The sequence below is a fragment of the Taeniopygia guttata genome, chromosome 1, assembly GCF_048771995.1.
Source record: "Taeniopygia guttata chromosome 1, bTaeGut7.mat, whole genome shotgun sequence".
In the NCBI taxonomy this organism is placed as follows: domain Eukaryota; kingdom Metazoa; phylum Chordata; class Aves; order Passeriformes; family Estrildidae; genus Taeniopygia; species Taeniopygia guttata.
The window spans coordinates 101,566,535-101,589,270 of record NC_133024.1 but is presented as its reverse complement, the minus strand read 5'-3'; the positions used below and the strand labels follow the sequence as shown (position 1 = coordinate 101,589,270).

General features: G+C 38.8%; 1 protein-coding gene across 2 annotated transcripts in view; it reads right to left on the bottom strand.

Annotated features, from left to right (window-relative positions):
* The window catches only part of MBTPS2 (membrane bound transcription factor peptidase, site 2), a 40,839-nt gene extending 19,720 nt beyond the window's left edge, over positions 1-21,119 (bottom strand). Inside the window, exons 1-8 of one of the 2 annotated variants that reach the window (XM_002196405.6) lie at positions 20,910-21,119; positions 15,855-16,003; positions 14,001-14,139; positions 10,107-10,210; positions 7,565-7,692; positions 3,665-3,783; positions 2,665-2,845; positions 131-225 (exon numbers count right to left, since the gene is read on the bottom strand). In XM_002196405.6, the coding sequence (XP_002196441.4) occupies positions 131-225; positions 2,665-2,845; positions 3,665-3,783; positions 7,565-7,692; positions 10,107-10,210; positions 14,001-14,139; positions 15,855-16,003; positions 20,910-20,984 (990 nt within the window). In that variant the 5' untranslated portion in view covers positions 20,985-21,119. The remainder of the gene's footprint in view (positions 1-130; positions 226-2,664; positions 2,846-3,664; positions 3,784-7,564; positions 7,693-10,106; positions 10,211-14,000; positions 14,140-15,854; positions 16,004-20,909) is intronic. The other variant, XM_030282070.4, reaches the window with a different exon arrangement.
* Positions 21,120-22,736: the final 1,617 nt, after the last annotated feature.

Genomic DNA, 22,736 nt, shown 5'->3' with positions numbered 1-22,736 from the left:
ATTGCAAACTCTAGATATTCTTAAACACTTGAGTATGTTGTATAGGTGTTGGCAAATATTACTAATTTAACATTAAAAAAAATACATTTAATAGATTTATCAAAGAGAATTAGCAGTTTAAGTAACTTACCAGATGGCTCTCCAACTTATTGCTGTATGAAAAGCAAATGTCTGTGAGGCTGTTGTTACTACAACATTCAACTGTGCCATCAAGTCTTCTGTAAACTAAAGAACATAGCCATAGAGCAAATAATCAGTATTATTTGCTGAAAAAATTAGTCTCTGAATGAAGTAAAGCAATTATCCTGCAGCCTTCAAGAATTACACAAATTCACAGTCTAGCTGAGGCTCAGTCACAACTACAAATAAAGCTTTACCACCAACATGTGAAAATCCCATTATTTCAGTCACGTCACATACTGATTTTTTCACCTTTATAAATCTCGAGATACTGGTGATCTTCCACTGCATTATTTTGAGTATTACATGTTGCAAAACACTTTTATATCCATTGCCCCTAACTTGCACCAATATTTGGCATAGAAATTTATTAGCTACTACTGTACTGATTTCACTGGCTGGTTGTGGAAACGGCCAAGACTCAAAACATACTTTTTACATCATGAAAGCCTTCCAAGCCTTCAAGGCTGCAGTAGTGAACAAATGATGTTTTAAACCATGATTTAACTGTCTGGTAAAGAACCTTTGTACATATGCTCTTGAAATTAATTAAGCCTAACTTGCTGTCCAGCTTCAACACACACAGTTGCAAAAGAGTGGTCACAGAAAGGATCTGTATCACAGCAACTGCAGTCCCTTCCCAGGCAGATCAAGTCTGTGATACTGGTTGCTGATTTATCACTGCATAACCTGCAATCCACTGACATGGAGCTTTATGCCTGGGGCTTACAGGTGCAAGCACTGTACCGTACAAACCTTTTCTCAAGTACCCTGAGGCTAAGAAACCACATATAGTTTTGAATAGCAAATGACCATGAAATTAGTATCCTTATAAACTACATTGAATCCACTTTTTTTTTTTTTTAATTTCAAAACGTTCCTTAGGGCATTGTTTTCTCTTTAGCTTCAATACTCAGTTCACTCTCCATTTGTTTTATGGTCAACTAGATGGAGTCCATTTGCTATATACATTTTTATCAATACTCTGTATTTATGTCAAGTTGTGAACTGTCAAAATTTTGATAAATGACAGCTGCTTGAGACCATGCAGAGTTCATTTAATTTTAGAGGAATATTTCTCACTGCTGGAGGCTTATGACTCTGAAAATGCAGACAGACTGGTCTGATTAGAAGGCAGCAGTGGGAACAATGGGCTGCTAACACAATACAGCAACCAGGCTTGGAAGCAATATTGAATCTCCAGCACTAAGTCTCTACTATTCCAATCTAAATAGGACCAGTTCATCTGCAAAATATGCAGTTTTATTACCCATTAATCCAAAATTGCACTTCAGAGAACAGAAGAATCTGAGGATATATATACCTACAACATCTGAGAACTGGTTCTTGTCATCCCTGCCCAGCTGAAGGCATGGGCCAAAGTGGTACTCCTCTTCAGAGGCATAATCCAAACTGTCAGACCTCTAAAAACAGGTTCTTACCCAGACTCCACTAGTTTCCAGTTTAAATATTTATCTCAGTACCAGCTATAAGATCACTTTCTTTACATAATAAAAAAAAAAAAAAAAAGAAAACAAAACAAAACAACTTTTTCAGCCTCACGAAAGTTCTATAGTGCATCAAAAGCAGGGACAGCTGAGTTGCCTGACCTCCTTTTTTTTTCCCAGGATGATGGAAAAATGCAGTGACAATTTTAAAGCTCTGAATAGCATCCTACAAGCTTTGCTCAGCAGCAACCCCCTTACCTCTGGAATTCAGTTTCCATGAATGCTTTCATGAAAGAAACTTTACAGAGCTTTAGGGCATGTCACAAGATGCTCAGTCAATTTATCTTGACTGTTCTTTTTTGTTCTGCTCCATTTTTGTATATTGTTCTACTTTAGTTCAGTTCTTTTCTTTTTTTGGTTTCTTGGGGATAAGCCCTTACAGCAACAAGCACTCCAATATATAAAAGGAAACAGAAGGAAGTAGACTGACTTCCAGAAGCAGTATGTGCAATCCAGACAAAACTGAGTTTATGGGCAATGACATAAAACCTTATAGGGAGACACATCTGAAGAAGCGACCATAATAAAGCACATTACTGGGTTAAATCCTATAATTTGCAATGTCATGCTGATCAAAGCTGTGACATAACATGAAATTTACATCTGCAAAATATCACTGAGTTGCTCCATTTTACAGAACTTAAAATAGAGGAGATAATTGTACTACTGCTAAGAACTAAGTTCTGCAATATCCCAAAGACAAAAATTTTATTATTCAGATCATAGAGGGTATTTGTACAGGATGACTGAAAGACACGAGAAATTCCTATATCTAGCCCTACCTCAGTTTCAGATTTCACAAAACAGCATGGCACATTGGTAATTGCTTAAGACAGGACAGCAGATTTGACTTACAAGAAATCTGACCCCAACAACAAATTCTAAATCCAAAGTAGTCTTTAAGACATGATTAAATTAAATTAAAATATAAATTAATTAACATACAAAATAATGAGGAGAGCACCTTAAGTCATACCTCTAGCTGGAAAGCTTAATTGCTGTAGGGTGGCTGCACTTACACAGTAGCCGACCTGTGACTTCTCTGAAATGTCTCCCAGACAGGAATTCCAGTCTTCCACATTATAAACTGGGCAGTCTTGTAGGTTAGTAACAAGGTCTCCCACAAAAAGACCTCTCGGTCCATTGGCAGGAGAATCCTGAGAAGAACAGAGAAGTCAATCATTATTACTACAGGAGGATAAACAAGGATTAATTTACAGTTCATTGAATACTATGAAATCTTTAGGTTAAGACACTAAAAATAGGGGGAAGGGGAGGGAAAGGGAAGTCTCCAAGTATCCTGGACACATCTTCAAATTTGAGTAATTATTTTCATATAGGTCAAAAGGTAGGGAAACCCACAACATATTAAGTACAAGTAACATAAATTAATACCCTGAACTTGTCAAGAAAGCAAGTGTACCTATATTTTCAAAGGTAATAAAGCATTATAAATGTCACTCTCTCCTGAGTTTTATCAATTGACTTTTAGATCCAAGAAAGACTGGATTATTTCAGCTCTGCTGTTCAACTGTGCTGTATTTGATTAAGTTAGAAAAAAATCATTCCAGAACCCCAGAAGTCTATCTCTATTTCGCTTCCAGCTGACCAAACAAGGAAATCAGCTCAAAATAATCTTTAACATTAAAAACAGATAGCAGTAACTGGAGGGATAATGCAGTTTCCAGTAGATTTGCTTTGTGCCAATACTGAAAACAGTTAAAACCAGAAATAAACCTGCAAACTCATCTCAAATGTCTCAACAGTTTCAGGGTATGCTAATTAGTCTATCATTATTCACACCATGTTCCTTTATTTACTAATACTAAGATACATGAGACTGAAAGGGAAACTTTAAGCAAGAAGTTCAGTATATTAGATTCTGCAAAGGGCTACACTGACCAAATCTGATTGTGATAATAGAGGTACATTTCAGATCACAAAACATAAAAAATGGAAACAGGAAATCTTCTTACCTCTGCAACCTCAGTGACAAGTGCCCCAACACCCGTGTAATAGAATGGGAAAAGAATGGCTGGCAGCAGAAACAACACCATGAAACTGGCAACACCAAGAACAAAATTATGCCACACCCCTAAAAAGAAGGTAAAAAAAGTTTCTAAATAAACACTAATAACAAAAAGTTGGTTTTTAAATGATCTTACAGCTGCCTTCTAATTAACTTTCCTGAAATTATTACTGCAAGAAAAAAAGAAAAGTTAATTTGTGAACACAGGTATAAGAGTACACAGATTACAGACTTTAACTTGTAGGATGCCACTTTGTAAGGCAGTTTTAGAGAAACCTCTAAGCTCCTGAGAATTATACTGTCAAAAAAGACAGGAGAGTAGTAAGTCTATTTCTACGGTGTCATTCTACCAGATTAAGATTTCATGTACCACTTCTCTTCTAAGTATCAAAGGGTAGTGTACCAGAAGAGAAACTGGGCTTCTGAATACACTATTAAAATACAGTTTCTATTTATGGAATTGTCTTCAATTAAAAAAAATAGTGGAATGAAATATATTATGTGTTGCCTTCTACCACAATAAATTGTTGAAATAAAGAATCTCAATAAATGGGCTTATTTTTGAATAAACACTGTTAGTCCTAGAGAGCAAGATATCTGAAATTTACTTGCAATTCAGTATTTGTGATGATAACCTGCATTATTTCAATTAAAATTATGACATGTATATATGCCAAATGAATTTAGGAAATTATTTCCAAAAAAATCTTCTTCTACAAGAAAATATGGACCTGAAACCCCATAAAGAAACTAAACTGTACAATCAGGACTTGCTGACACAATGTTTTGGGGAACATATTTGCAATTACCATCTTTATAGTATGTGGTTCTCCAGAAGAAGCAATGAGCCACTATCGTAAGACACAGCTGGCGCTCAGCATCAAAGTTTTGTGGCTTTTTCCACATTCAGCTCTACACAATTCCTCAGTTCCACAATTTCTCATTAGTTTGTGACCTCAGACAAACAGTTTTGTACGAACAATGCAGGAAAACCTTTCAGCGTTGAAGAGTCTTTATTTCTTTCTTACAGTGCTTCATCCTGTTGTGAGGAGCTTGATTAAATTCTATACTTACAGTGAAGATACAGCACAGGAATTCCATTAAATATATTTACAAATATATTAAACCTATCTTTCTTGCAGTGTATATAACACAGAAATCATAGCATATGGCAGACTTATCTCCCCTGTCTATCTCCACATCTCACCTCACCTTCTTTCACACTTTTAATGCTGCAGAAATGAGAGACATTTTTTGAGTTCTTGAAGTAAGTTGCCATTTCCACTGGCACATGCTTCTTAAAGTAATTTTTTCTATAGTTTTAATTGTATCTCATGGAAAGGCACTCAGATAGAGGAAATATTTTTGCAATCAGCTCTCCTTATCTCACACACATTTATTTGCAACAAATCCAGAAGTAGTGAGCAAATATTTTAACTTTATTGTTTTAACCTTTTTCTCTTAAAAATATTTTTTCAGCTTAACACCTTAACAAAAATGTAAAATGTAAAATTCTTTTCAATAGTGTGGCTGCTACACAGAGTAAATGGAAAAAAACCCCAACCCTTAAAATAATAATAGTAAAAAAGAGGTGATGGTACTGCTAGAGAGTGACACTGAATACTTTCAAACAGCTAGGAAAAATGGGCCTTGCTACCAAAATTGACACCATTTGCTGTGTGGAATACAGCAAGAAGTCTAAAATAGAAAGGTTTCAGACTTATCCCACGTAATCCACAGAAAAATAAACATACTCCAAATCAGAATACATGCAGAAGCACACTGCTCAGTCTACCTTCTTGCTAAAACAGCCTCATCCTTGGACACCTAATTTCTTACCTTTAAGAAGAGACATTTTACACAACCCTAAAACACCTTAAAATAATGTATTAACTACTAATTAATTAAAAAAAGAAAACCAAAAGCATTTAACTCCTGTTAAAGACAAGGTGAAATGTATTACAAATTATCTCAGAAAGTGACACAAATATATGAACTAATTACAAGAAGATGCTGCACAGAATCCCTTTTCATCTATCTAGTAGGCATGGAATTATGCTATAAATATCACAAGTCTTACAAGAACACTCATTTCCTATTCTTGAAGATATGATGCCATCTGCTGTACAAAAATATATTTTTAAATCTCCAGAATATAGCTGGACTACAAAAAGAATATTTGGTATTGGCCTTTAGTCCAGCTCTGTTACTTAGCTACTATACAAAATATGAGCAAGTCTCTCTAAATTTAAATTTATGAACACCAGGAATAAGCTCATTCAACTGCTCTGACAAATATAAGAAATTGGTTGTTTACTGAATATTGCATTTTATCATTATCAAAGATCCTAGTTCTGAAACCTATCTATCATAAACTGTGAAAAAATGCATTTATTTGTTATACCTAACTGAAAGCAAGCCATTCATGCTGATCAGTCTTGCAACATGTTTGCTCCTGCCTTGTATTCCACTATTTCAGGTTTCCCAAGAACATGAAAAATTATTACAGATGTTTGCTTGTCATCAAAATATGCAAGCAATTATCTTCTATTACAGCTTATCATTCTATTTTTCTAGATAATGTCTCAGGAATCCATGTAAGCAAGCCACTTTGAAACTCAGTATACCTTTTCTTTCAGTTCTCTTCCCAGTAGATGGAAATAGAAACAGACTAATTTGACAAACAGAGCTTCCTAAAAGCCCATTGTATGTGAATGATTTTTGTTGATTCAGGTATTTGGCATACAGATATATTTAATTACCTAACATTTGTAATTATTTATTTGATTTATGAAAGCTTGAAAACATGCATGCTAAATGCTTCTCTATGTCCACCCTCTATATGATGTTTTAGATACAACATTCAGGAAACAATGTTAATAACTAAACATAACAACAGGCTGGCTGCTAGCCTGCAACAGAAAAAACACCAGTATCAAGAACTGACCCAAGATGATAACTTCTATCTCTATTTTAGTTCTTTGGGAGCCACCTTTGTCTCTAGAAATAATAATACAAGTGGTTCAGGCAGAGCAACACTGTCTCAGCTTGACTTTTCACAACCAGACTCTACCTCCCAGTAGCCAGAGACTTCAACAAACATCAATTCAAAAACATCTGGAAGTTATCTGGACACAAAAGCAACGATTCTCTTTGGATGTTTGTATTTTAACCTTTATTTCCTCCTGATGGAAACATCAAAACACAGCGACCTGTACAATAACAAAACTCAGAGGTCAGTGAAAATCTCTCACAATACTGCTGAAAAATAGATTGCTCCTATTGCAGAAAACAGTAGTGAATTGTTCAAGGATGTTGACCTGTGTTGACAGGAAGTCGTTTTTCTCATAGGACCATTCTGGCTCAGTATTTCCCAGCTTGCGTGCTCCAAGGTTTTGCTACTTAGGCTATACAATATGCAGAAACATCCCAAACAACAAACAAACAAAAAAGACAGAGGAACTTCTGCACCCAGTGCAAGAGCTCTTTCTAATGAGAGGAACACCAGAAACCACAGTTTTTCCCCAACTACACAACTGGAATTTCTTATGCACAACTATTCTGAATTGGATCTAGAATATAATAAAGTTTTTCAAGACAAGAAATTTGTGCTCATTTAAGATCTTAGAAACTGATATCTCCAGCCCAGAAAGCAGCTCAATAAGGACAGTAATGATCAAATGATTCTCTGAGATGCCAACACAGGTTCAGAACAGAAGGATCACCGTTAGGTAAAGAGAACTTACTCATTCTAAACCTTAAATACTCAAATCAAAGATTCACAACGATGCCTTGGAATAAGTAACAGTACTAAGCAAAGATTTAATAAAAATCCATGAACTATTACCTGCACAAAATATCCTTAACTGCTGAACAGGAGATATCAACTGCAAGTGAGTTGTGAAGAGGTCAACAAATGCTCCAGGATAGATAATGAAGATAAAAATTCCAAATCCATTAAATCGTACTTGTTCTCTTAAAAAGAAGAAAAGAAAAGTGAAGCAGAGTAACTGCAAACAAACAAAAGAAAAACTGAGAGATTCTAAATAGCACACAGTTTTTGACAACAAGAATGACTAAGTTTTAATTATAAAACTAATTTATTTTTTGTACTATCAGTAATTGAAAGATAATTAAACCAAAGGATGTTTTCTGCAGTAATTGCCACTTCTAAGCCGTATACATTTTTAACTTTGGTAAAAACATAAAGTGTAAGTTCAACTTGTTTTCTGTCTCCTGGTAACAATAACATATAAAATACTTTTTTAAAAACTACCCAACTTCCATGTTAACATGTATTTCAACATTTGGGGTAATTGTTCTTTTAAGTAAAACAATGGCAGCCCGTATGAAGCAGTTTCAAACTCATCTATGTAAAAATATTACCAAGAATCAATTGCTTTCCTTTTAAAGAAATACTTCTACAGTTCTGGAATTTTTAATTCTGTTTCTCCTAAATGGACTTTAAGAGTACATTGTAAACTAAGAAAAAATGAGGAAATGTCATCTGAAAAAATGAAAACAAGTCAAGAGGTTAAAAGGACAAATGCTAATGCCCATCCAAACCTTAACACTCCATTATTCTATTTAAATATATTAGTAGCTGACACTATTATACAGATATTTTTATCAAGGGTTTTGCAATTACTTTTAAATGAACTTCTTGGAAAAAACACATTAAGGTTTTTTGAAACTAGAAATTGTACAAGGGACTTAAGAGAGGCGTGGGAAAATCATGTTCCAAGACAAACCAGACACAGATCAGCTAATCCCGTATCTTTACTGAGACAATATACTGGGTCTAACCTTTTCCTTATTTACATTTATCTATTTAATGTGTATATACAGCAAAAGAAGACAAGGAATTATACACAATTATTCAAAGTTAAGTCTCACACTAATACTGTGGAGCTAACTCATCCCATGCTACCAATTAATAATAGGCAGTTTAATGCCTGTTCAGGATTTCATGAAGGGTAGAAGATACACAGGGAGGAAGAAAAAGACTTGCTTGGTACGAGCCTTGACTAAGCTAAGGCTCAAATATTTAAGCTGTTATAGTTCGTAGCTAATGCTTTCTAGTACTGAAGTTGGCAAAAGTGTATTAGATTTCAGGAAGGTTAAGTGACTTGCCAGAATAATAAAATTTGCCCACAGCACAGCTTTGTAGTGAAGTTGAAACCCTGAGAATTTACAGTAACAGCACTACAGACTCAACATATGCCAGAAGGAGAATAAAAAAGCCATGCAGAAAACAGCAGCAGCAATGTTGGCTGCCAACATACATTGGACCAACCAATTTCTCCTCTGAAAATAGCTGGAAAAAAATTTTTTTTACAAAAATATAACCTGAAATGGAATATTCAAAGCCTTTGCTGTAGACCTTGAATAAAGATATCACACCATTAAGACACAAGAATTCTTCTTCCTTTCTGCTTAAAAAGAGCTCTGTATTAACGCCTAGCTTCTCTGCACTCTGCCAGCAACATGCCGTAGAAAGAAAATTTTGTTTCTTCTTCCTGTGATGGGATAAACAAAAGGTTCATCCTCCACAGAAAATTCCTTGTGAATATTTGAGGGAAGACAGCTGAAAGACAATCAGAGCATATGAAACACAGAGGTTCTCAAACCACCCCTTTGAGTGAGAACCTTTGTGGTTACAAGAAAGGTAGTATATGGGTTAAAATGCAGTCATGACTCCCGACACTCAGGAAAATCAGAGAAAGAACTTAGGACTTTATGCTCAAAGAAGAGATAATAATGCTGCCCAGAAGAAATTTGGAGGACACCTGATCATCAGTCCCAGTAACCACTGCTTAACCTTCTTATGCTAAAGTGGCATTCAAAAGTAACAACTAAACTGTCAAATAATTTTTGTGAAGTAATCATCATAGTTAAGGACATTAAAAAATATAATTTTTGATCAAAGCTAATAAATCACAGAGGTTAACAGGGGCAAATCACATTTGACCAAGTTATTGCTTCAACCTGTTCATATCATATTCACAAGCTATGTTTAAACAAATCAATTAAAAATCTATTTTAAAGTATTACTGTGTAATAGCACATGAGTTCAAGTGTCACAAGCACAGAAATGAAATGAAATTGCTGAGGAAAAAACAGGGCCACTTTAAAAAGACTGTTTTAAACCTGATGTTATATTTGCAAAGCAGAAGTCCTTTCTCATAATCTGTATAATAGACACTGTATTAAAACTCTATCTCTAATTTGTACACCCTTCCAAACTTCAAATCTAAGGAAGATATGAATTACAGACTAAACAGACTCTACATAAAACAAAGCAGTGCTAACATCATTCACAGCTAGGTAACTGCTCTGGAATATTTGGCTTTGCTGTCAGAGTAGCAGAAAAGCAAAACAGAAATTACCGAATCGCTGCCACCCCATGGCCGACTTCGTGTATCACACCGCTGATGAGGATCGCAGAGAAGAAATAGGTCAGCTGGCTGATAGGCAAATTGACACCAGGCACCTGTTGATGTGGGCATGACAACAAAACAAAACATTGGAGGAAAACAAGAGGTACAAAGACAAATCATTCTGCCCCTAAATTTGCTGCTCTCACTCACTTCTTCAGACCCACAACAGACCAGGGACTGTTCTCATGCAGCATGATCACACTGCACCTCTTTTATCAACTTATTCAGTGTATTTTAGAATATATTAAATAGATAGTCTTTTGTGGAACATTAAATACCTCTCCAGGCACAAAAGCCCTCTCCCTACCCTATATATTCCCCACAGCTCTGATCAAATGTGTCCTATTCTATATTAAGCTCAAGAAGTTTGTAAAAATGTACACAGACTTCCATTCAAATGAAACAGGCTTGGCACTGTGAGCATTAGTTTACAATTTCCTGCAGCCAGTCATGTAGCTATAGAAAAGATCCACCTTTCAAAAGAAAATAATAAAAACTGTATGGCTCTTTAAGGAGTATGAACATAAAAAGTTAAAAAATTAGTTGACAGCTGAACAGTCAGTCTCTTCCTTCTCTCTTCCTATACAAATCATAAAATTATCCCAGCTTACAGGGTCAAAAAAAAATTTCCTCTGTTCTTCAGGTTTTGGTAGTCTACACATTGCAATTTAACCTTAAAAAAAACCCACCTTGAAATGAGTATACTATTTTAATTTACCTAAGACATAATATTCAGGCCCCTCATAGTCTTCCTGTTGCTGTGGATTCTCATTACTCCCGGGTCCTTCTCTGTGCTTGTCACAAGACACCAGCTGCTTCCAGACAGGCTTCAAAGTGGTCACTAGTCAAAGCATGAGGAACTGTTTCCTCCTTCCCCTTGATGGACCTTCATCTTGCTCGGTTCCGCCCCCTCAGCTGCTGGGCTGCAGTGGGATTGCTCTGGGACATTTCTCCTGTCAGAGCCACAGCTTTTTCTACTCAAGGCAGGCTGCACTCCAGGATGCTCACTAACAACTGATGTGAACACAACCTGAATTGCAACCCAGCCTCACAAAAGAGATGCTGTGGGCAAAAACTTCTGGTCTGTCTATAGAACCCTATAAATCCCAGCATTATGGAAGACAAAAGGCTGCACATCCAACTAGGTGGGTTGGATCCTACCTTTGTTCTGTCCTGCACATTCTTCACTTATATGCATTTACCTACCCAAGCAGCAGAACTCTACCAGAGTTCATTGAGACAATCTAGCTAAGTTAAATCCTTCAAAAGGATTCATTAATGTTAATCACCTCACAAATTCTGTCCAGTGTGATGGTGACCAAGGAATTTACCTCAACTGACTCAGCTGTGGTACCTCACAGTATGAAAGACAGCCAGACTTCACTTCTTAAAGTTCACTGCTTGCATTGCAGCATCAGCTGGTGGCACTAAAGCATCACTTCAGTGGCATTGCCTCTGCAGCGGGAGGACAGATGGCAACAGCAAGAGCTGCCATCTCAATTCTACCATGACTACAGCCTGAAGAACACAGCACCAGATGCTCACAGACTTTATGTCAAAGAAGCTATTTTAAGATTCACCTAAAACAAAAAGTTACCTCTCATGAAGGGTTCTGAAACCAATAGCAGTATTTTGTTAAAAAAGCATGCTGTCTTGTATTTTATGGCCTTCTGGAAATGCCTTTAGTAAAAGAAGATCCTTTCCTTGTAACTAATCTGCCTCTTTCCTACTTTTGTCAGTAGGCAACCAACACAAGTGCGGGCAGCTGAAGAGAAACAGCCCAGTTACCTATAGATAGGTATTTTTAATCGAGTCGATAATTGAACAAAAGAGGAAGTGTACGAAAATCTTAATAAAATATAAGTACAACTGTTTCTCCATCTCTCCACACCCAGAGGGTAAAGGTTAAACAGCTTTATGCCACAGGCTAAAATTAAGTTTACAAAGAAAAAGTGGGGTTTTGTTGGGTATTTTAAAAACTAATTTGCTCTCTTCCAGGCAGCCAAATACAAGTAAATAATTTAAATTAGAAGGTCCTCCTAATTCATTCTTCACCTCTTTGCAACCACATAAGTCTCTTTTTGGTGTCAATTTACACTAGCACATTCCCCTTAAATACTCCCCTTAAAATTCTTGCTAAAGGCAGAATTATACAACCGTGAAATGAAAGAATGAGGTAAAAAAGTAAGAGAACCACAACTGAACTTAGGAGAAGTAACCTTATCCCCACACATGACATTACTTTATCCCTTGCTATTAAACTGTTTTCAGTGCCAGTCAATCCTTGGTTTGAATGCAGTGATATTGCCAGCAGGCAGCCACTGAGGAAACAAGTCCACATTGAAATTGTGAACATTATCCTACTTTTCTACTTTTGTTGTTCCAGTTCACACCAGATTAATTCCAAAGGCTCATCTTTACTCTGGTTGTGTCTGTGTTATTTTCTCCAAAGAGCAATATATTGTCAATGACCACTTTACTCTGGTGTCACAAAAGTGGATGGATCCATACAATGACCTCAGAAAATGAAGATGTAAAGGAACTTCAGAAAGGTTATGACAGATCCTGCTGGAATGTAAATTACAAAATTTTCTGTCTCATGTTCAGCTCATGCCCTCCCAGATGCACAGACTGCCCACTCCTGTCTGCCCCCAAAGGTAACTGAGGAGCAGGCCTTGGACAGAGGACAGCAGTGGCAGTGACAGCAGTTCTCCCTCAGGTCTCACTGCCTGCTTTTTCCAACACACACTGAACTCTGCATATTCACTCTGCTTGTGGGAAACAGACCCAGCCATCCAAAGGTACTGAGTTTATGGCACATGCTAAATCAGGCCTCCTGCACTCATGCCAGTCTAGCTGCATGCAGTCAGTTTAGTGCTTACAGGAAGGTTTGTTTTGTCTGCACACAATTCTCAACATCTAGTCACTTGAATAGCTGAGTACTTAAATAGAGTAACAAGGCTGGGCACCTCTGCTCTAAGCCACGTAGCAGAAGGCAGAGCAATCCCATAACACTTTCTGAATTTCTGGAAAATGACCATACATTTTGGCCACATTGCACTCTTGGTATAAAAAAGGTGACTAGGAATCCTTCCAGGATAAAACTGTTGCAAGGCAATGTCAGTTCTTCCATTACTGCCATGTGAAGAGATTAAAAAGACAGTATTTGAAATCTCTCCTATCTTGTGAAATACATTCCATTCTAAAACTATAAAATATATTGTCCAGCACCAGAAATGCATGGAACAATTAAATATCTCATTGGACTTTGATACTGCCAGAAACAGCACTTGAAATTTCACATAGTAAATTAAGTCATAAGTCCTTGAAGAATCAAAAAATACTCCCTCACTAACAATTCTTTGCTTCTACTATCACACAAAACTTTTTGTCCTTCTTTCCTTTTCCACTGCTATTTTGTATTGTATTAAAAGAAACAGAACTTGTCTCCTCTTGTCAATTATGTATGAGACCTGCAAACTTTAAGGTCACCAGAACCTACTGCAAAGCTTACAGGAAACGAGTTCTTAACTCAGTTTTATGTGCTTAGTACTATAATTTTATTCTTAGTACTGTAATTTAGGGCTTTTCAGAATGATTATCCAAGTCCCACTCCTGAGAATTTTTAAAATAAACTCTTCCACATGTTTGCCTTCATTTGCCCTTTTTCTGTACCCACTCTCCCATTTTTAAGGCTGGAAAGAACCAGCACATTTTCATGTAGATAACATCAGGAGTTGGGTTCTGCTCGCATAGAATATTTTAGCACCCCATACCCCATTAAGAAACGGCTTTAGATGTGTACACAGTTCTCAAGCAAAGACCTGAGGAGGGAACACCCACCACGACTTGCAGCATTCGATCATTTTGGGCTTTCGGAGCCTCGGTGAGCATCTGGGTCAGTGTCTGCAGCAGGGTCTTTCCAAGCAGAATAACAGAGCCAAACATGGCAACTATTCCAAACACCATTCCTACACTGAACCTACACAGAGAAGCAAACAGTTCAACAATGCACAGCCACAAGAGAAAAAGGGTATCATCTCTGGCTATGTAAATCTCTGCTTTACGGCACAAGCTTTTACACAAACCACAGGGCAAAACTTATCTGATGCTACCACAATTTATCAACAATCCAGTACAAAAATGCTAAAGGAAACTAATAACAATAATATATAGTAATAACACTAATAACTTATATTCTCCTTGTTTAATAAATGTTTTACATCCAAACCATATCCTGATAAATTTTCAAATACTTTTATTCAGTTACCTAATACGTGTAACTCGCTTGCAGCTATGAATCTGTGAATTTATAAGAATATAGAAATATAACTAACAATGTATAATTGGCCATGTTGCACCACAGCATCACATATTTAGAGACCTGGATCAAATTATGGGGCAGTTTCAGTTAATTTTGCATCTTTCTTACAAAAAATAAAATGAGCTAATGAACAATAAATGAGACTAAACCTTTTTTAAAGAACAATAAATGAGACTGAATCTTTTGTAAAGAACAACTAAAATGTACAGCTGCAAGACCACATTAACACCAATTTCTTAGGCTACATTGCGCTTCTCAACAATTTTTCCTTAAAACCAATGTTGCAAATAATTTCATGTCACTCCACCTAGTGACAAATTTTTATTCAGCATTAATATTACTATTCTAATTTTACACTGTCCTATAGCTGAAGGATGTGATAACTTTTTTTTAACAAAAAAAAACTTCTGAGATGCAAATCCAGCACATATACCTCACTACCCGTCCTTCCTCCTCTCATAACAGCTCAACTGTTCTCTTATCAGCCTTAATGGAGCTCACTGGGAATTAGTAGATTTATTTTAAGCAACATGTACTTGTAATGTTAATTAAAGAGACTAGTGGAAACATTATACTGTAATAAATTATACACATTAAAAATTGTAATTGATACAGAGCTATTTCAGACTGATTATTACAAAATCATTACATACTAGAGAAACCAATTTGAAGTACATCTCTTTTATTACTATTTCATTGAAGGTAGCAATACAGGAAATGAAAAGAAATTCAAACCTCACTCATTTTATATTTTCAGAGCAGATACAAAGTAATGGTAGGAAGGCAACTGAACAATAGTTTTCTAAACCAGTCCAGGAGCACCCATACTAGACCACCCTACTTATCTACCCATTCCCATCACTGTGCAATGTTTGCATGGAAAAGTGCAGGCAGATGAAAGACAGAAGGTAAGCAAGGTGCTCCTGAGCAGGTATCATTGCTGAATGTCTGGGCAATGATAAACTACAGGTACACAGCTGGCTCTGAATACTTTGTAAACTTGAGTGATTGGGAGAGCTCAGTCTACAGCATTGGGAATGATCTAGGATCTCAGCAGCTGCTTTCAGACCTACTTCTGCATGCAGTATTGCATGTAATAGCTGTACTCTTCACAACCATGCATACTTCAAACCACAGGTAAAAATAGTTTAAGGATTTCTAGTTTTATAGAATCTCAATATGCAACCTGTATTACACTTATGAATTTTTTAGCAGAAGAATTGTACTGGCACAGTACAATTAGAGCAACCACTCCAATTGGTTTTATCATTGGCCTATTAAAATACACCCACTGCCCAGCTAAAAGGCACCAATGTGGTTCAATTGGTTCAATTGCTGACTCTGACAGAAGAAAAAGGATGCTGAATTTATACCACAAGTAGAGGAGTTTGGGTTTCCATCTCCCCCAGTTGTAGAACTGGCGGTTGAAGAGAGCCGTTTGCCAGCGCAGGTGAAAGGGAGAGACGCTCAAGCCGTACGTCAGCAGCCACTCCTCGTACGATGCCTTCAGAGAGTTGGAGGACTGCAAAGCAAAAGAAAACCAGTTTGACCAAAACATTCTAGGAAGATTTTGTAATGTAACTGAGCAGCAAATGTGATCTGTTTATATAAAAACAGGTGCAGAATTTCAAGTAGATGTCCTACACATTATTTACATTTTGACATATAGGTATGTGTGACAAGTAATGTGAAACAGTTATGTCACTGTTTAGATGTTATTTCCAACAACTGAAGGTTCGTAAAAGAGATTGGGTATCCAGAGTTATTTGACAAACAAGGTCTTGCATCATCTTTCCTGGTGTTAAATCACTTTCAGTAGTTCTACTTTCTGGTTAGAAGGCTAGAGACTGTTGATGGCATTCTTTCAACATGCAATTATATTCCAATAAACATTTTAAAAACTACAATAATGAAAAATGCTTCTTTTGTCTCCAGCTGAAAAAAACTTTCTAATACAGATGAGATATGGCTCAGTATTGCAGATACCTGCTAATAAGTATAAAAACAAAGTCTATTTTTCAAACACAAATACTATGCCTAAAGAGGATCGGGAATATCTGATCAGACTAACAAAAAAACACAAGGAATTTAAAATTATCAACCTGTATTGCAATAGCAGTTTCAGTATGGTAACTTTCCAGCATTTCAAGATACTTCCAGTAGTTCCAAACATTTCTCTTGATGAGAAATGTGACCTATAAATACTTACCTGCAGCATTATCTTGAATTATAGACCAACAGACATGGTTTTTGCAATTTCTAACTTTACTTTCTGGTGCCTGCATTTTCAACAGGCTTTAGTCACCTGCTTCATGGAAGCTTGTGTCAGAAACCCAGATGAAGGAATACTTTCCTTGGAGGAACTGAGAGCTCAGGAAAAGCACAGATGAGCTTTGAGCATTCTGACACTGGGCAGTTCCCAAGGCAGGAGTGTCTCCCACAATCCAGACAAGTCTTTGGAGATGTCTGAACTGGAGCACTGTTCCCAAGGTTCCCCACAAGCAGCAGCACCTGCTGAAGATATCCAGAATGTGTAGTTCACAACAGGCTCCCTTCTCCTCCCCGACAAGGAACTCCACAAGTTTCTGGCTGTTGTCCTTGGTCCTTTGAACAAATTTAGAACTTGCCAATTCCTTGCATTCCTCCTGCCCTGTACCACAGTGGTGGGGGTGGTTTGAGGATCTCACACTGCACAACTGTATTAAAAGCTTTTATCATTTTGTCAAATTAATTAAATCTTAAACACTAAAAGTTTATTTCAAATAACAAATTTCCTCAGCTGTGAAACCCATTTACTTGAGCCATTGTTCATGCATGACCTCTTACACCATTTATCCTTTCTGCCTATATATTTCTGTATCATTTTCTTCTTCTTCACCCTACTGATTTCAGCCATATTTTTGTTGTCAGCTGAAGGCACCAACAGAAATTTTCACTGTAATGCACTCCCATCAACACCACTCACTCCCTATGGCACTATTAAGTTCAATCATATCAGCTTTTGCTGATTTTAACAGAAGAGATCACAAAGATGATTAGACTGGTACACAATTAGTGATATATAAGCCAAGGAAACAAAGAAAAAGGCCTCCTCACATAATCTACCCAAAAATTCAGAACAAAAATACATGCATCATTAAGAACCCCTGATATGAGAAACTGTCATTTGTGAATTAAAAAAAAAAAAAAAAAGTCCTATTCATTCACACGGTCAAAAAAACCTCAAAACCACCCTAATGCATTATTCTAATAAAGTTAATCAGATACATTGATTTGACACTTGAAACAAGTGTTCCTTTTATCACATGTAAACCCCACTTTTTTCTCTAGAAATGCCACAAATTCATGCCTTTCAATTCATTCCAACAACATCACAGCCCCACTGTCCTAGCAAGATATAAGTAAGTATGAAGTTTTCCATGAGGAATATGGAATCACTGACTATAGAGCCACCAAATGTGGAAAAGAAAGGTACCAAAATTTTCCTTTTGTATTTTCCTCACAATTTGTGTAAATGTTATTCACGATCACTGAATGACTGCAAACTTTTGCAAAACATATTAAAAAGCTCTTTGCAGAGTTTTTCTCCTTCTGTCCTGATCCTAGTGGGATCCCCACATGAAACACACACCCTCATGCCCTGGTATGCTTCATTTCAAGCTGCTTTCACACAGGCCTTGGCCCTGCTTCTTTGAGATCTAAGAGCTCTTTGTTAGATTAGTTTTGCTATAAAAGCAGCACCTATTTATCTAAGCAGCCTTTAAAATGCTGGACACCTGCTAAGCACGCCAGGAGCTCCACAGGTATCTGCCAGCCAGCAGGAGTCAACATTCTTCTTTGCTGGCAGAATCTCTTCAAGAGCTCTGAATCATTTCAGCTTCCTGACCTTAAAAGCTGAGAGCCAACCTTGACTGAATGTGTCTAATGCATCCTTTATTTCTCACACCAGAAGGAGGGACAACCTCCTACACATCACTCCTTCCTGATCCTTCAGGCAGAATGAAATGTGATGACTTAGGATGCTGGGAAGAAGGAACTTAGGGGTCTGAGTGATTCCCTCTTACAGAATCCAAGCTTCAGTGAAAATGTTGGTGGCAGTGGTACAATGAGGAGCAAAAAGAATGACTTAACATTCAAAATCCAGCTTGATTTGGCATAGCTTTAGCTTCCTGACACAAATGTATCTTTTCTTTCTAGCACTATTATAACAATTGGATTTATCTGTGCAAAAATACATGTATACACAGTTATACTTTCTATATAGTAGTCTAGGAGTCAGACTGCTAAAATAGAATATTTAAAATCTGAACAATACCAGTAAGGGAACAAACTGAGCAAAAAACATTGCACATTAAACAGATTTACAGAATAAACATTAACAGCAAGTTACAGCACACATCCTTCTCTTGCCAGAAATATCAACAGGATCACACATGGAAAAGTGCTCCCACATTTTTTTTCACTCAATTCTCTGTACATCCTCTTGGTGTAATTACACTGAAGGCGATTTGTGATTTAAACAGTACAATTTTGCTATGGAAGCTAGCAACCCTGGGTTGTGACTGTGGTGGAGATTTACAGTACAAGTAATCTCAGCTTCCTAATGATATAAATCTGGTTATTTAATCCAAACTCTGTTTGAACTGTGGTACTCACAGTGAAACCTATGACTGAGATGCACAACAGGAGATCTACCAGCAAGTTCACTAAGGCCCAACAGCTCCCACATAATTCCTGAGGATAAATAACCTTGGTCAACTTTTAGTTTAAAAATCAGAATTAAAATTTAACTCCTGGATTCTCACACTTGCTATAGAATTCTAGGCATTGCCCCTTCTTTTTCAACATAAATCAGGCATTAAGTAGGCTCCAACGTAGGGGATTTTTTTCCCTCCCTTGCTGCTGCAAGAAATGAGGTGACTCTCCTTATTTACAAAAGTAATTTTATGGTCTAATCTAATCTAAATTGGATTTTACAGTCCAATGCAGAAAGAGATCTTCAGAATCTCAATGATGCAAATGGTCTCAGCATCATGGCACAACAGGTCTGGCACCTGAGCTCAGTTCTCACTTCACAGCCCAAGAGCCCTCACCAGACACAAAGCTGCTGCCAGAGGAGAAGCAGCCTCCTGGCTGACATTCCTGCTGTGTCTCACTGCAGTCAGAGCACCTTATCCTGGTACCTGGCCAATCTTCTCATGTGCTTCAAAACAATGCTGTATTTTTTTTTAAACACTTAACACAGACTTGCTGCATGAAAATTTGAGAAGTCTTCAGGTAAATGACTGTATTTGTTATTGTCGTGTACAAGTTGTATTTTGCAATTATGAGCTTTCATCATTAACAGAGCTACATTTGCTCTCCAATTAGCTGCAGGGGGAGACACTTTTCCAAGTTTTCTAAGCATCTGAATTTTCTTGTATTTCTTCCTATATTTCACAAGAGTGACAAAATGCACATTTTGCACTTTCATATCACTAAGTCTTACCTGCCTTGGAAGAAACAGATGCAAATCCTGGACTGTAAAATTAAGAATTACAGATCAAACCTCTCATTTCATTTTCCCTCATATTTAACCAGCACACAGCCTACTTTGTATGCGTTCTTTCAAATTTCGGTCATGTCTTAGAAATCACACCTCTAAATGTTTAAAAAACCCAAAATAACACCACACCACTTAATGAAACTTGAGCAATGCACAGACGCATCCCATATATAACAAATGATGTCTTGGTGTATTTTCTTTTTAAACTTTACCTCCATTTTTAGGAGGAAAAGGATAGTCTCCGAGGATCAAAGTTTATTTATTTAAAAAAGTATTTGTATCGAGTTCTGTCTCAATTTTTTCCCTGTAAAACTACAGATATTCAAAAGAAATAAATACGCATTGCTTTTTACACCTTTTAGGAAAATCGTCATTATAAGGCACATACTGTAAACCGCAAACTTGCAAGGCTGTCTTTTAGGTTTTGTTAATATAATAACAATAACAAACTGCGGAGAGCGCGTTAAAACGCCGCGGAGCCGCTTAAGCAGTACATTAAAAGCTGTTTGCCCTGACTGTTGGCGGCTGCGGTCCTTTGGCACAGCGCGGCTCCCGGGCACTCTCCCGGAGCCGCTCGGAGCCAGCGCGGGGCGGGAGCGGCCGGGATCGCCTCAGGGCCCGCGGGAGCGCGGCGGGGCCGGGCCGGGATCACCTCAGGGCCCGCGGGAGCGCAGCGGGGCCGGGCCGGGATCGCCTCAGGGCCCACAGGAGCGCAGGGGGCCCGGGCCGGGATCGCCTCAGAGGGACCCGGCCGGGCGCGGCCGCTCCGCCAGCCCGGGCTCGGCACCGAGGCTCTGGGCCTGGCGCGGGTTGTGGGGGTGGGGGGACGGGGCTGCCGCTGCCTCCTCCCGGCCCCGTCCGGCCCCGCGCCCTCGGCCCTCACCTTGAGCAGCGTGTCCGCCAGGTACACGGCGCACCAGCCGCCCAGCACGGTCACCACCACCGGCACCGGGATCATCGCGGGCCGCGCCGCAGCGGGCAGCCCGGAACCCAACCTGCCCGGAACCTTTCTCGCAGTGGCTCTGCTGCCCGGGCGGACGGTTCTGGGCAGCGCGTAGAGCGAGGGCAGGTTGCGGCGTGACGTCACGGGCCGGGGCGGCCCCTCCCGCCGAGTTCGCCTCAGCCGCCGCCTGGCGCGCGTTCTGTGGGGGGCTGCGCTGCGGCCGGCAGGGGAGTGCACGGGACAGTAACAGTAATGTGTGATGGCAACATCAAAGCACGATGTGGAAGCGCCTCAGTAATGTTACTGATAAAAATTGATCCAGCCAAATTAAAAATGAAAAAATAGAAATTTTATTAAAGATCGAATTGTCTCCGAGTCAGCCGCAAGGAAAAGGGCAGTGCCGAGCCCGGGCTCGGCGCTGGGCGCGTCACAGAGCGGACAGCCTCAGCATAGGGTCCCCCTGTGCCCACACCACACTTTTGGTACAAGCAGATTTTACAGGAAATACTCTGCCCGAGGCCGGGATTTCGGCAAGCCGTCTTTTCTTTCCATTCAAAATCCTACATATTCATAAAGTCTCTTTTCTCTGTGCTGGGGTAGAACAATTCGGAGTCCGGTGGTGATGAATCTTTTTGATGGAGTTATGGGAACACGGCTTTCAGATGTATCAGCCGGATGATCCCAGCAATTCCAATCTAGAGTCGATCCCAATCTAGGGTCAATCCCAATCTAGGGTCAATCCCAATCTAGAGTTGATCCCAGTCTAGGGTCAATCCCAATCTAGGGTCAATGCCAATCTAGAGTTGATCCCAGTCTAGGGTCAATCCCAATCTAGGGTCAATCCAAATCTAGAGTTGATCCCAGTCTAGGGTCAATCCCAATCTAGAGTCAATCCCAATCTAGAGTTGATCCCAGTCTAGAGTTGATCCCAGTCTAGGGTCAATCCCAATCTAGAGTCAATCCCAATCTAGGGCCATTGTCAGGATGATCAGCGCCCAGGTGTCCCTGTATCACTTCGAGAAGTGAGCCACATGTATTAGTTTGCAAATGAGGTTTTGTCAGAAACCGGTTTTTGGATATGTGGGGGCAACTCCCAGTGCTGGCGTGCGGGCTTTCAACAATATCAAATATTACAGATATCGTATTATACTGGCACGAATTACTCATTACATATAACAGTAATGAGAGAGTGACGGGATTCCCTTTAACCGCTGGCGTTCTGTCAGAAATGAGCACTGACCTGGTTGTGCAGCAGAATCATTCTGTGAGGATGGCTTTTAAGCAGATGTTTCCTGGGCTCCTGTTTCCTTCCTGGGCCACGCTCAGTGCTGATTCTTCAGCCGGTGTTGGGTCAGGCTGACACGGAGCTCATTTCCCTCATGGCTTTGCATCGGTGCCTGCGAAGGTGTTGGTGACACACCGGGGTGTGGCACAGCATCAATGCTGTCCCTGCCACATTCTCCTGGCAGAGGATACGACTGGGCAGCTGACCCAAATTAACCAAAGAGATATTCCATACCATGTGGCATTAGTTAAAAAAACTAAGCAATGGAGGAGGATACATTTGTTATTTACAGCGTTTGACTTGCACAGCAAGTGAGAGCAAACAGCCCTGGGCAGCCTCTCACCATTGGCATTTGTGGGTGCAGAGCAGGAATTGATAATGGTAGTGCACGTTGGCTTTCGCTTGTTGTGTTTGCTCAATTCCTTTGTCTTTCATCCCAGCTCGGGGCTTATCTGCCCCTTACATTTAGATTTTCCATCATT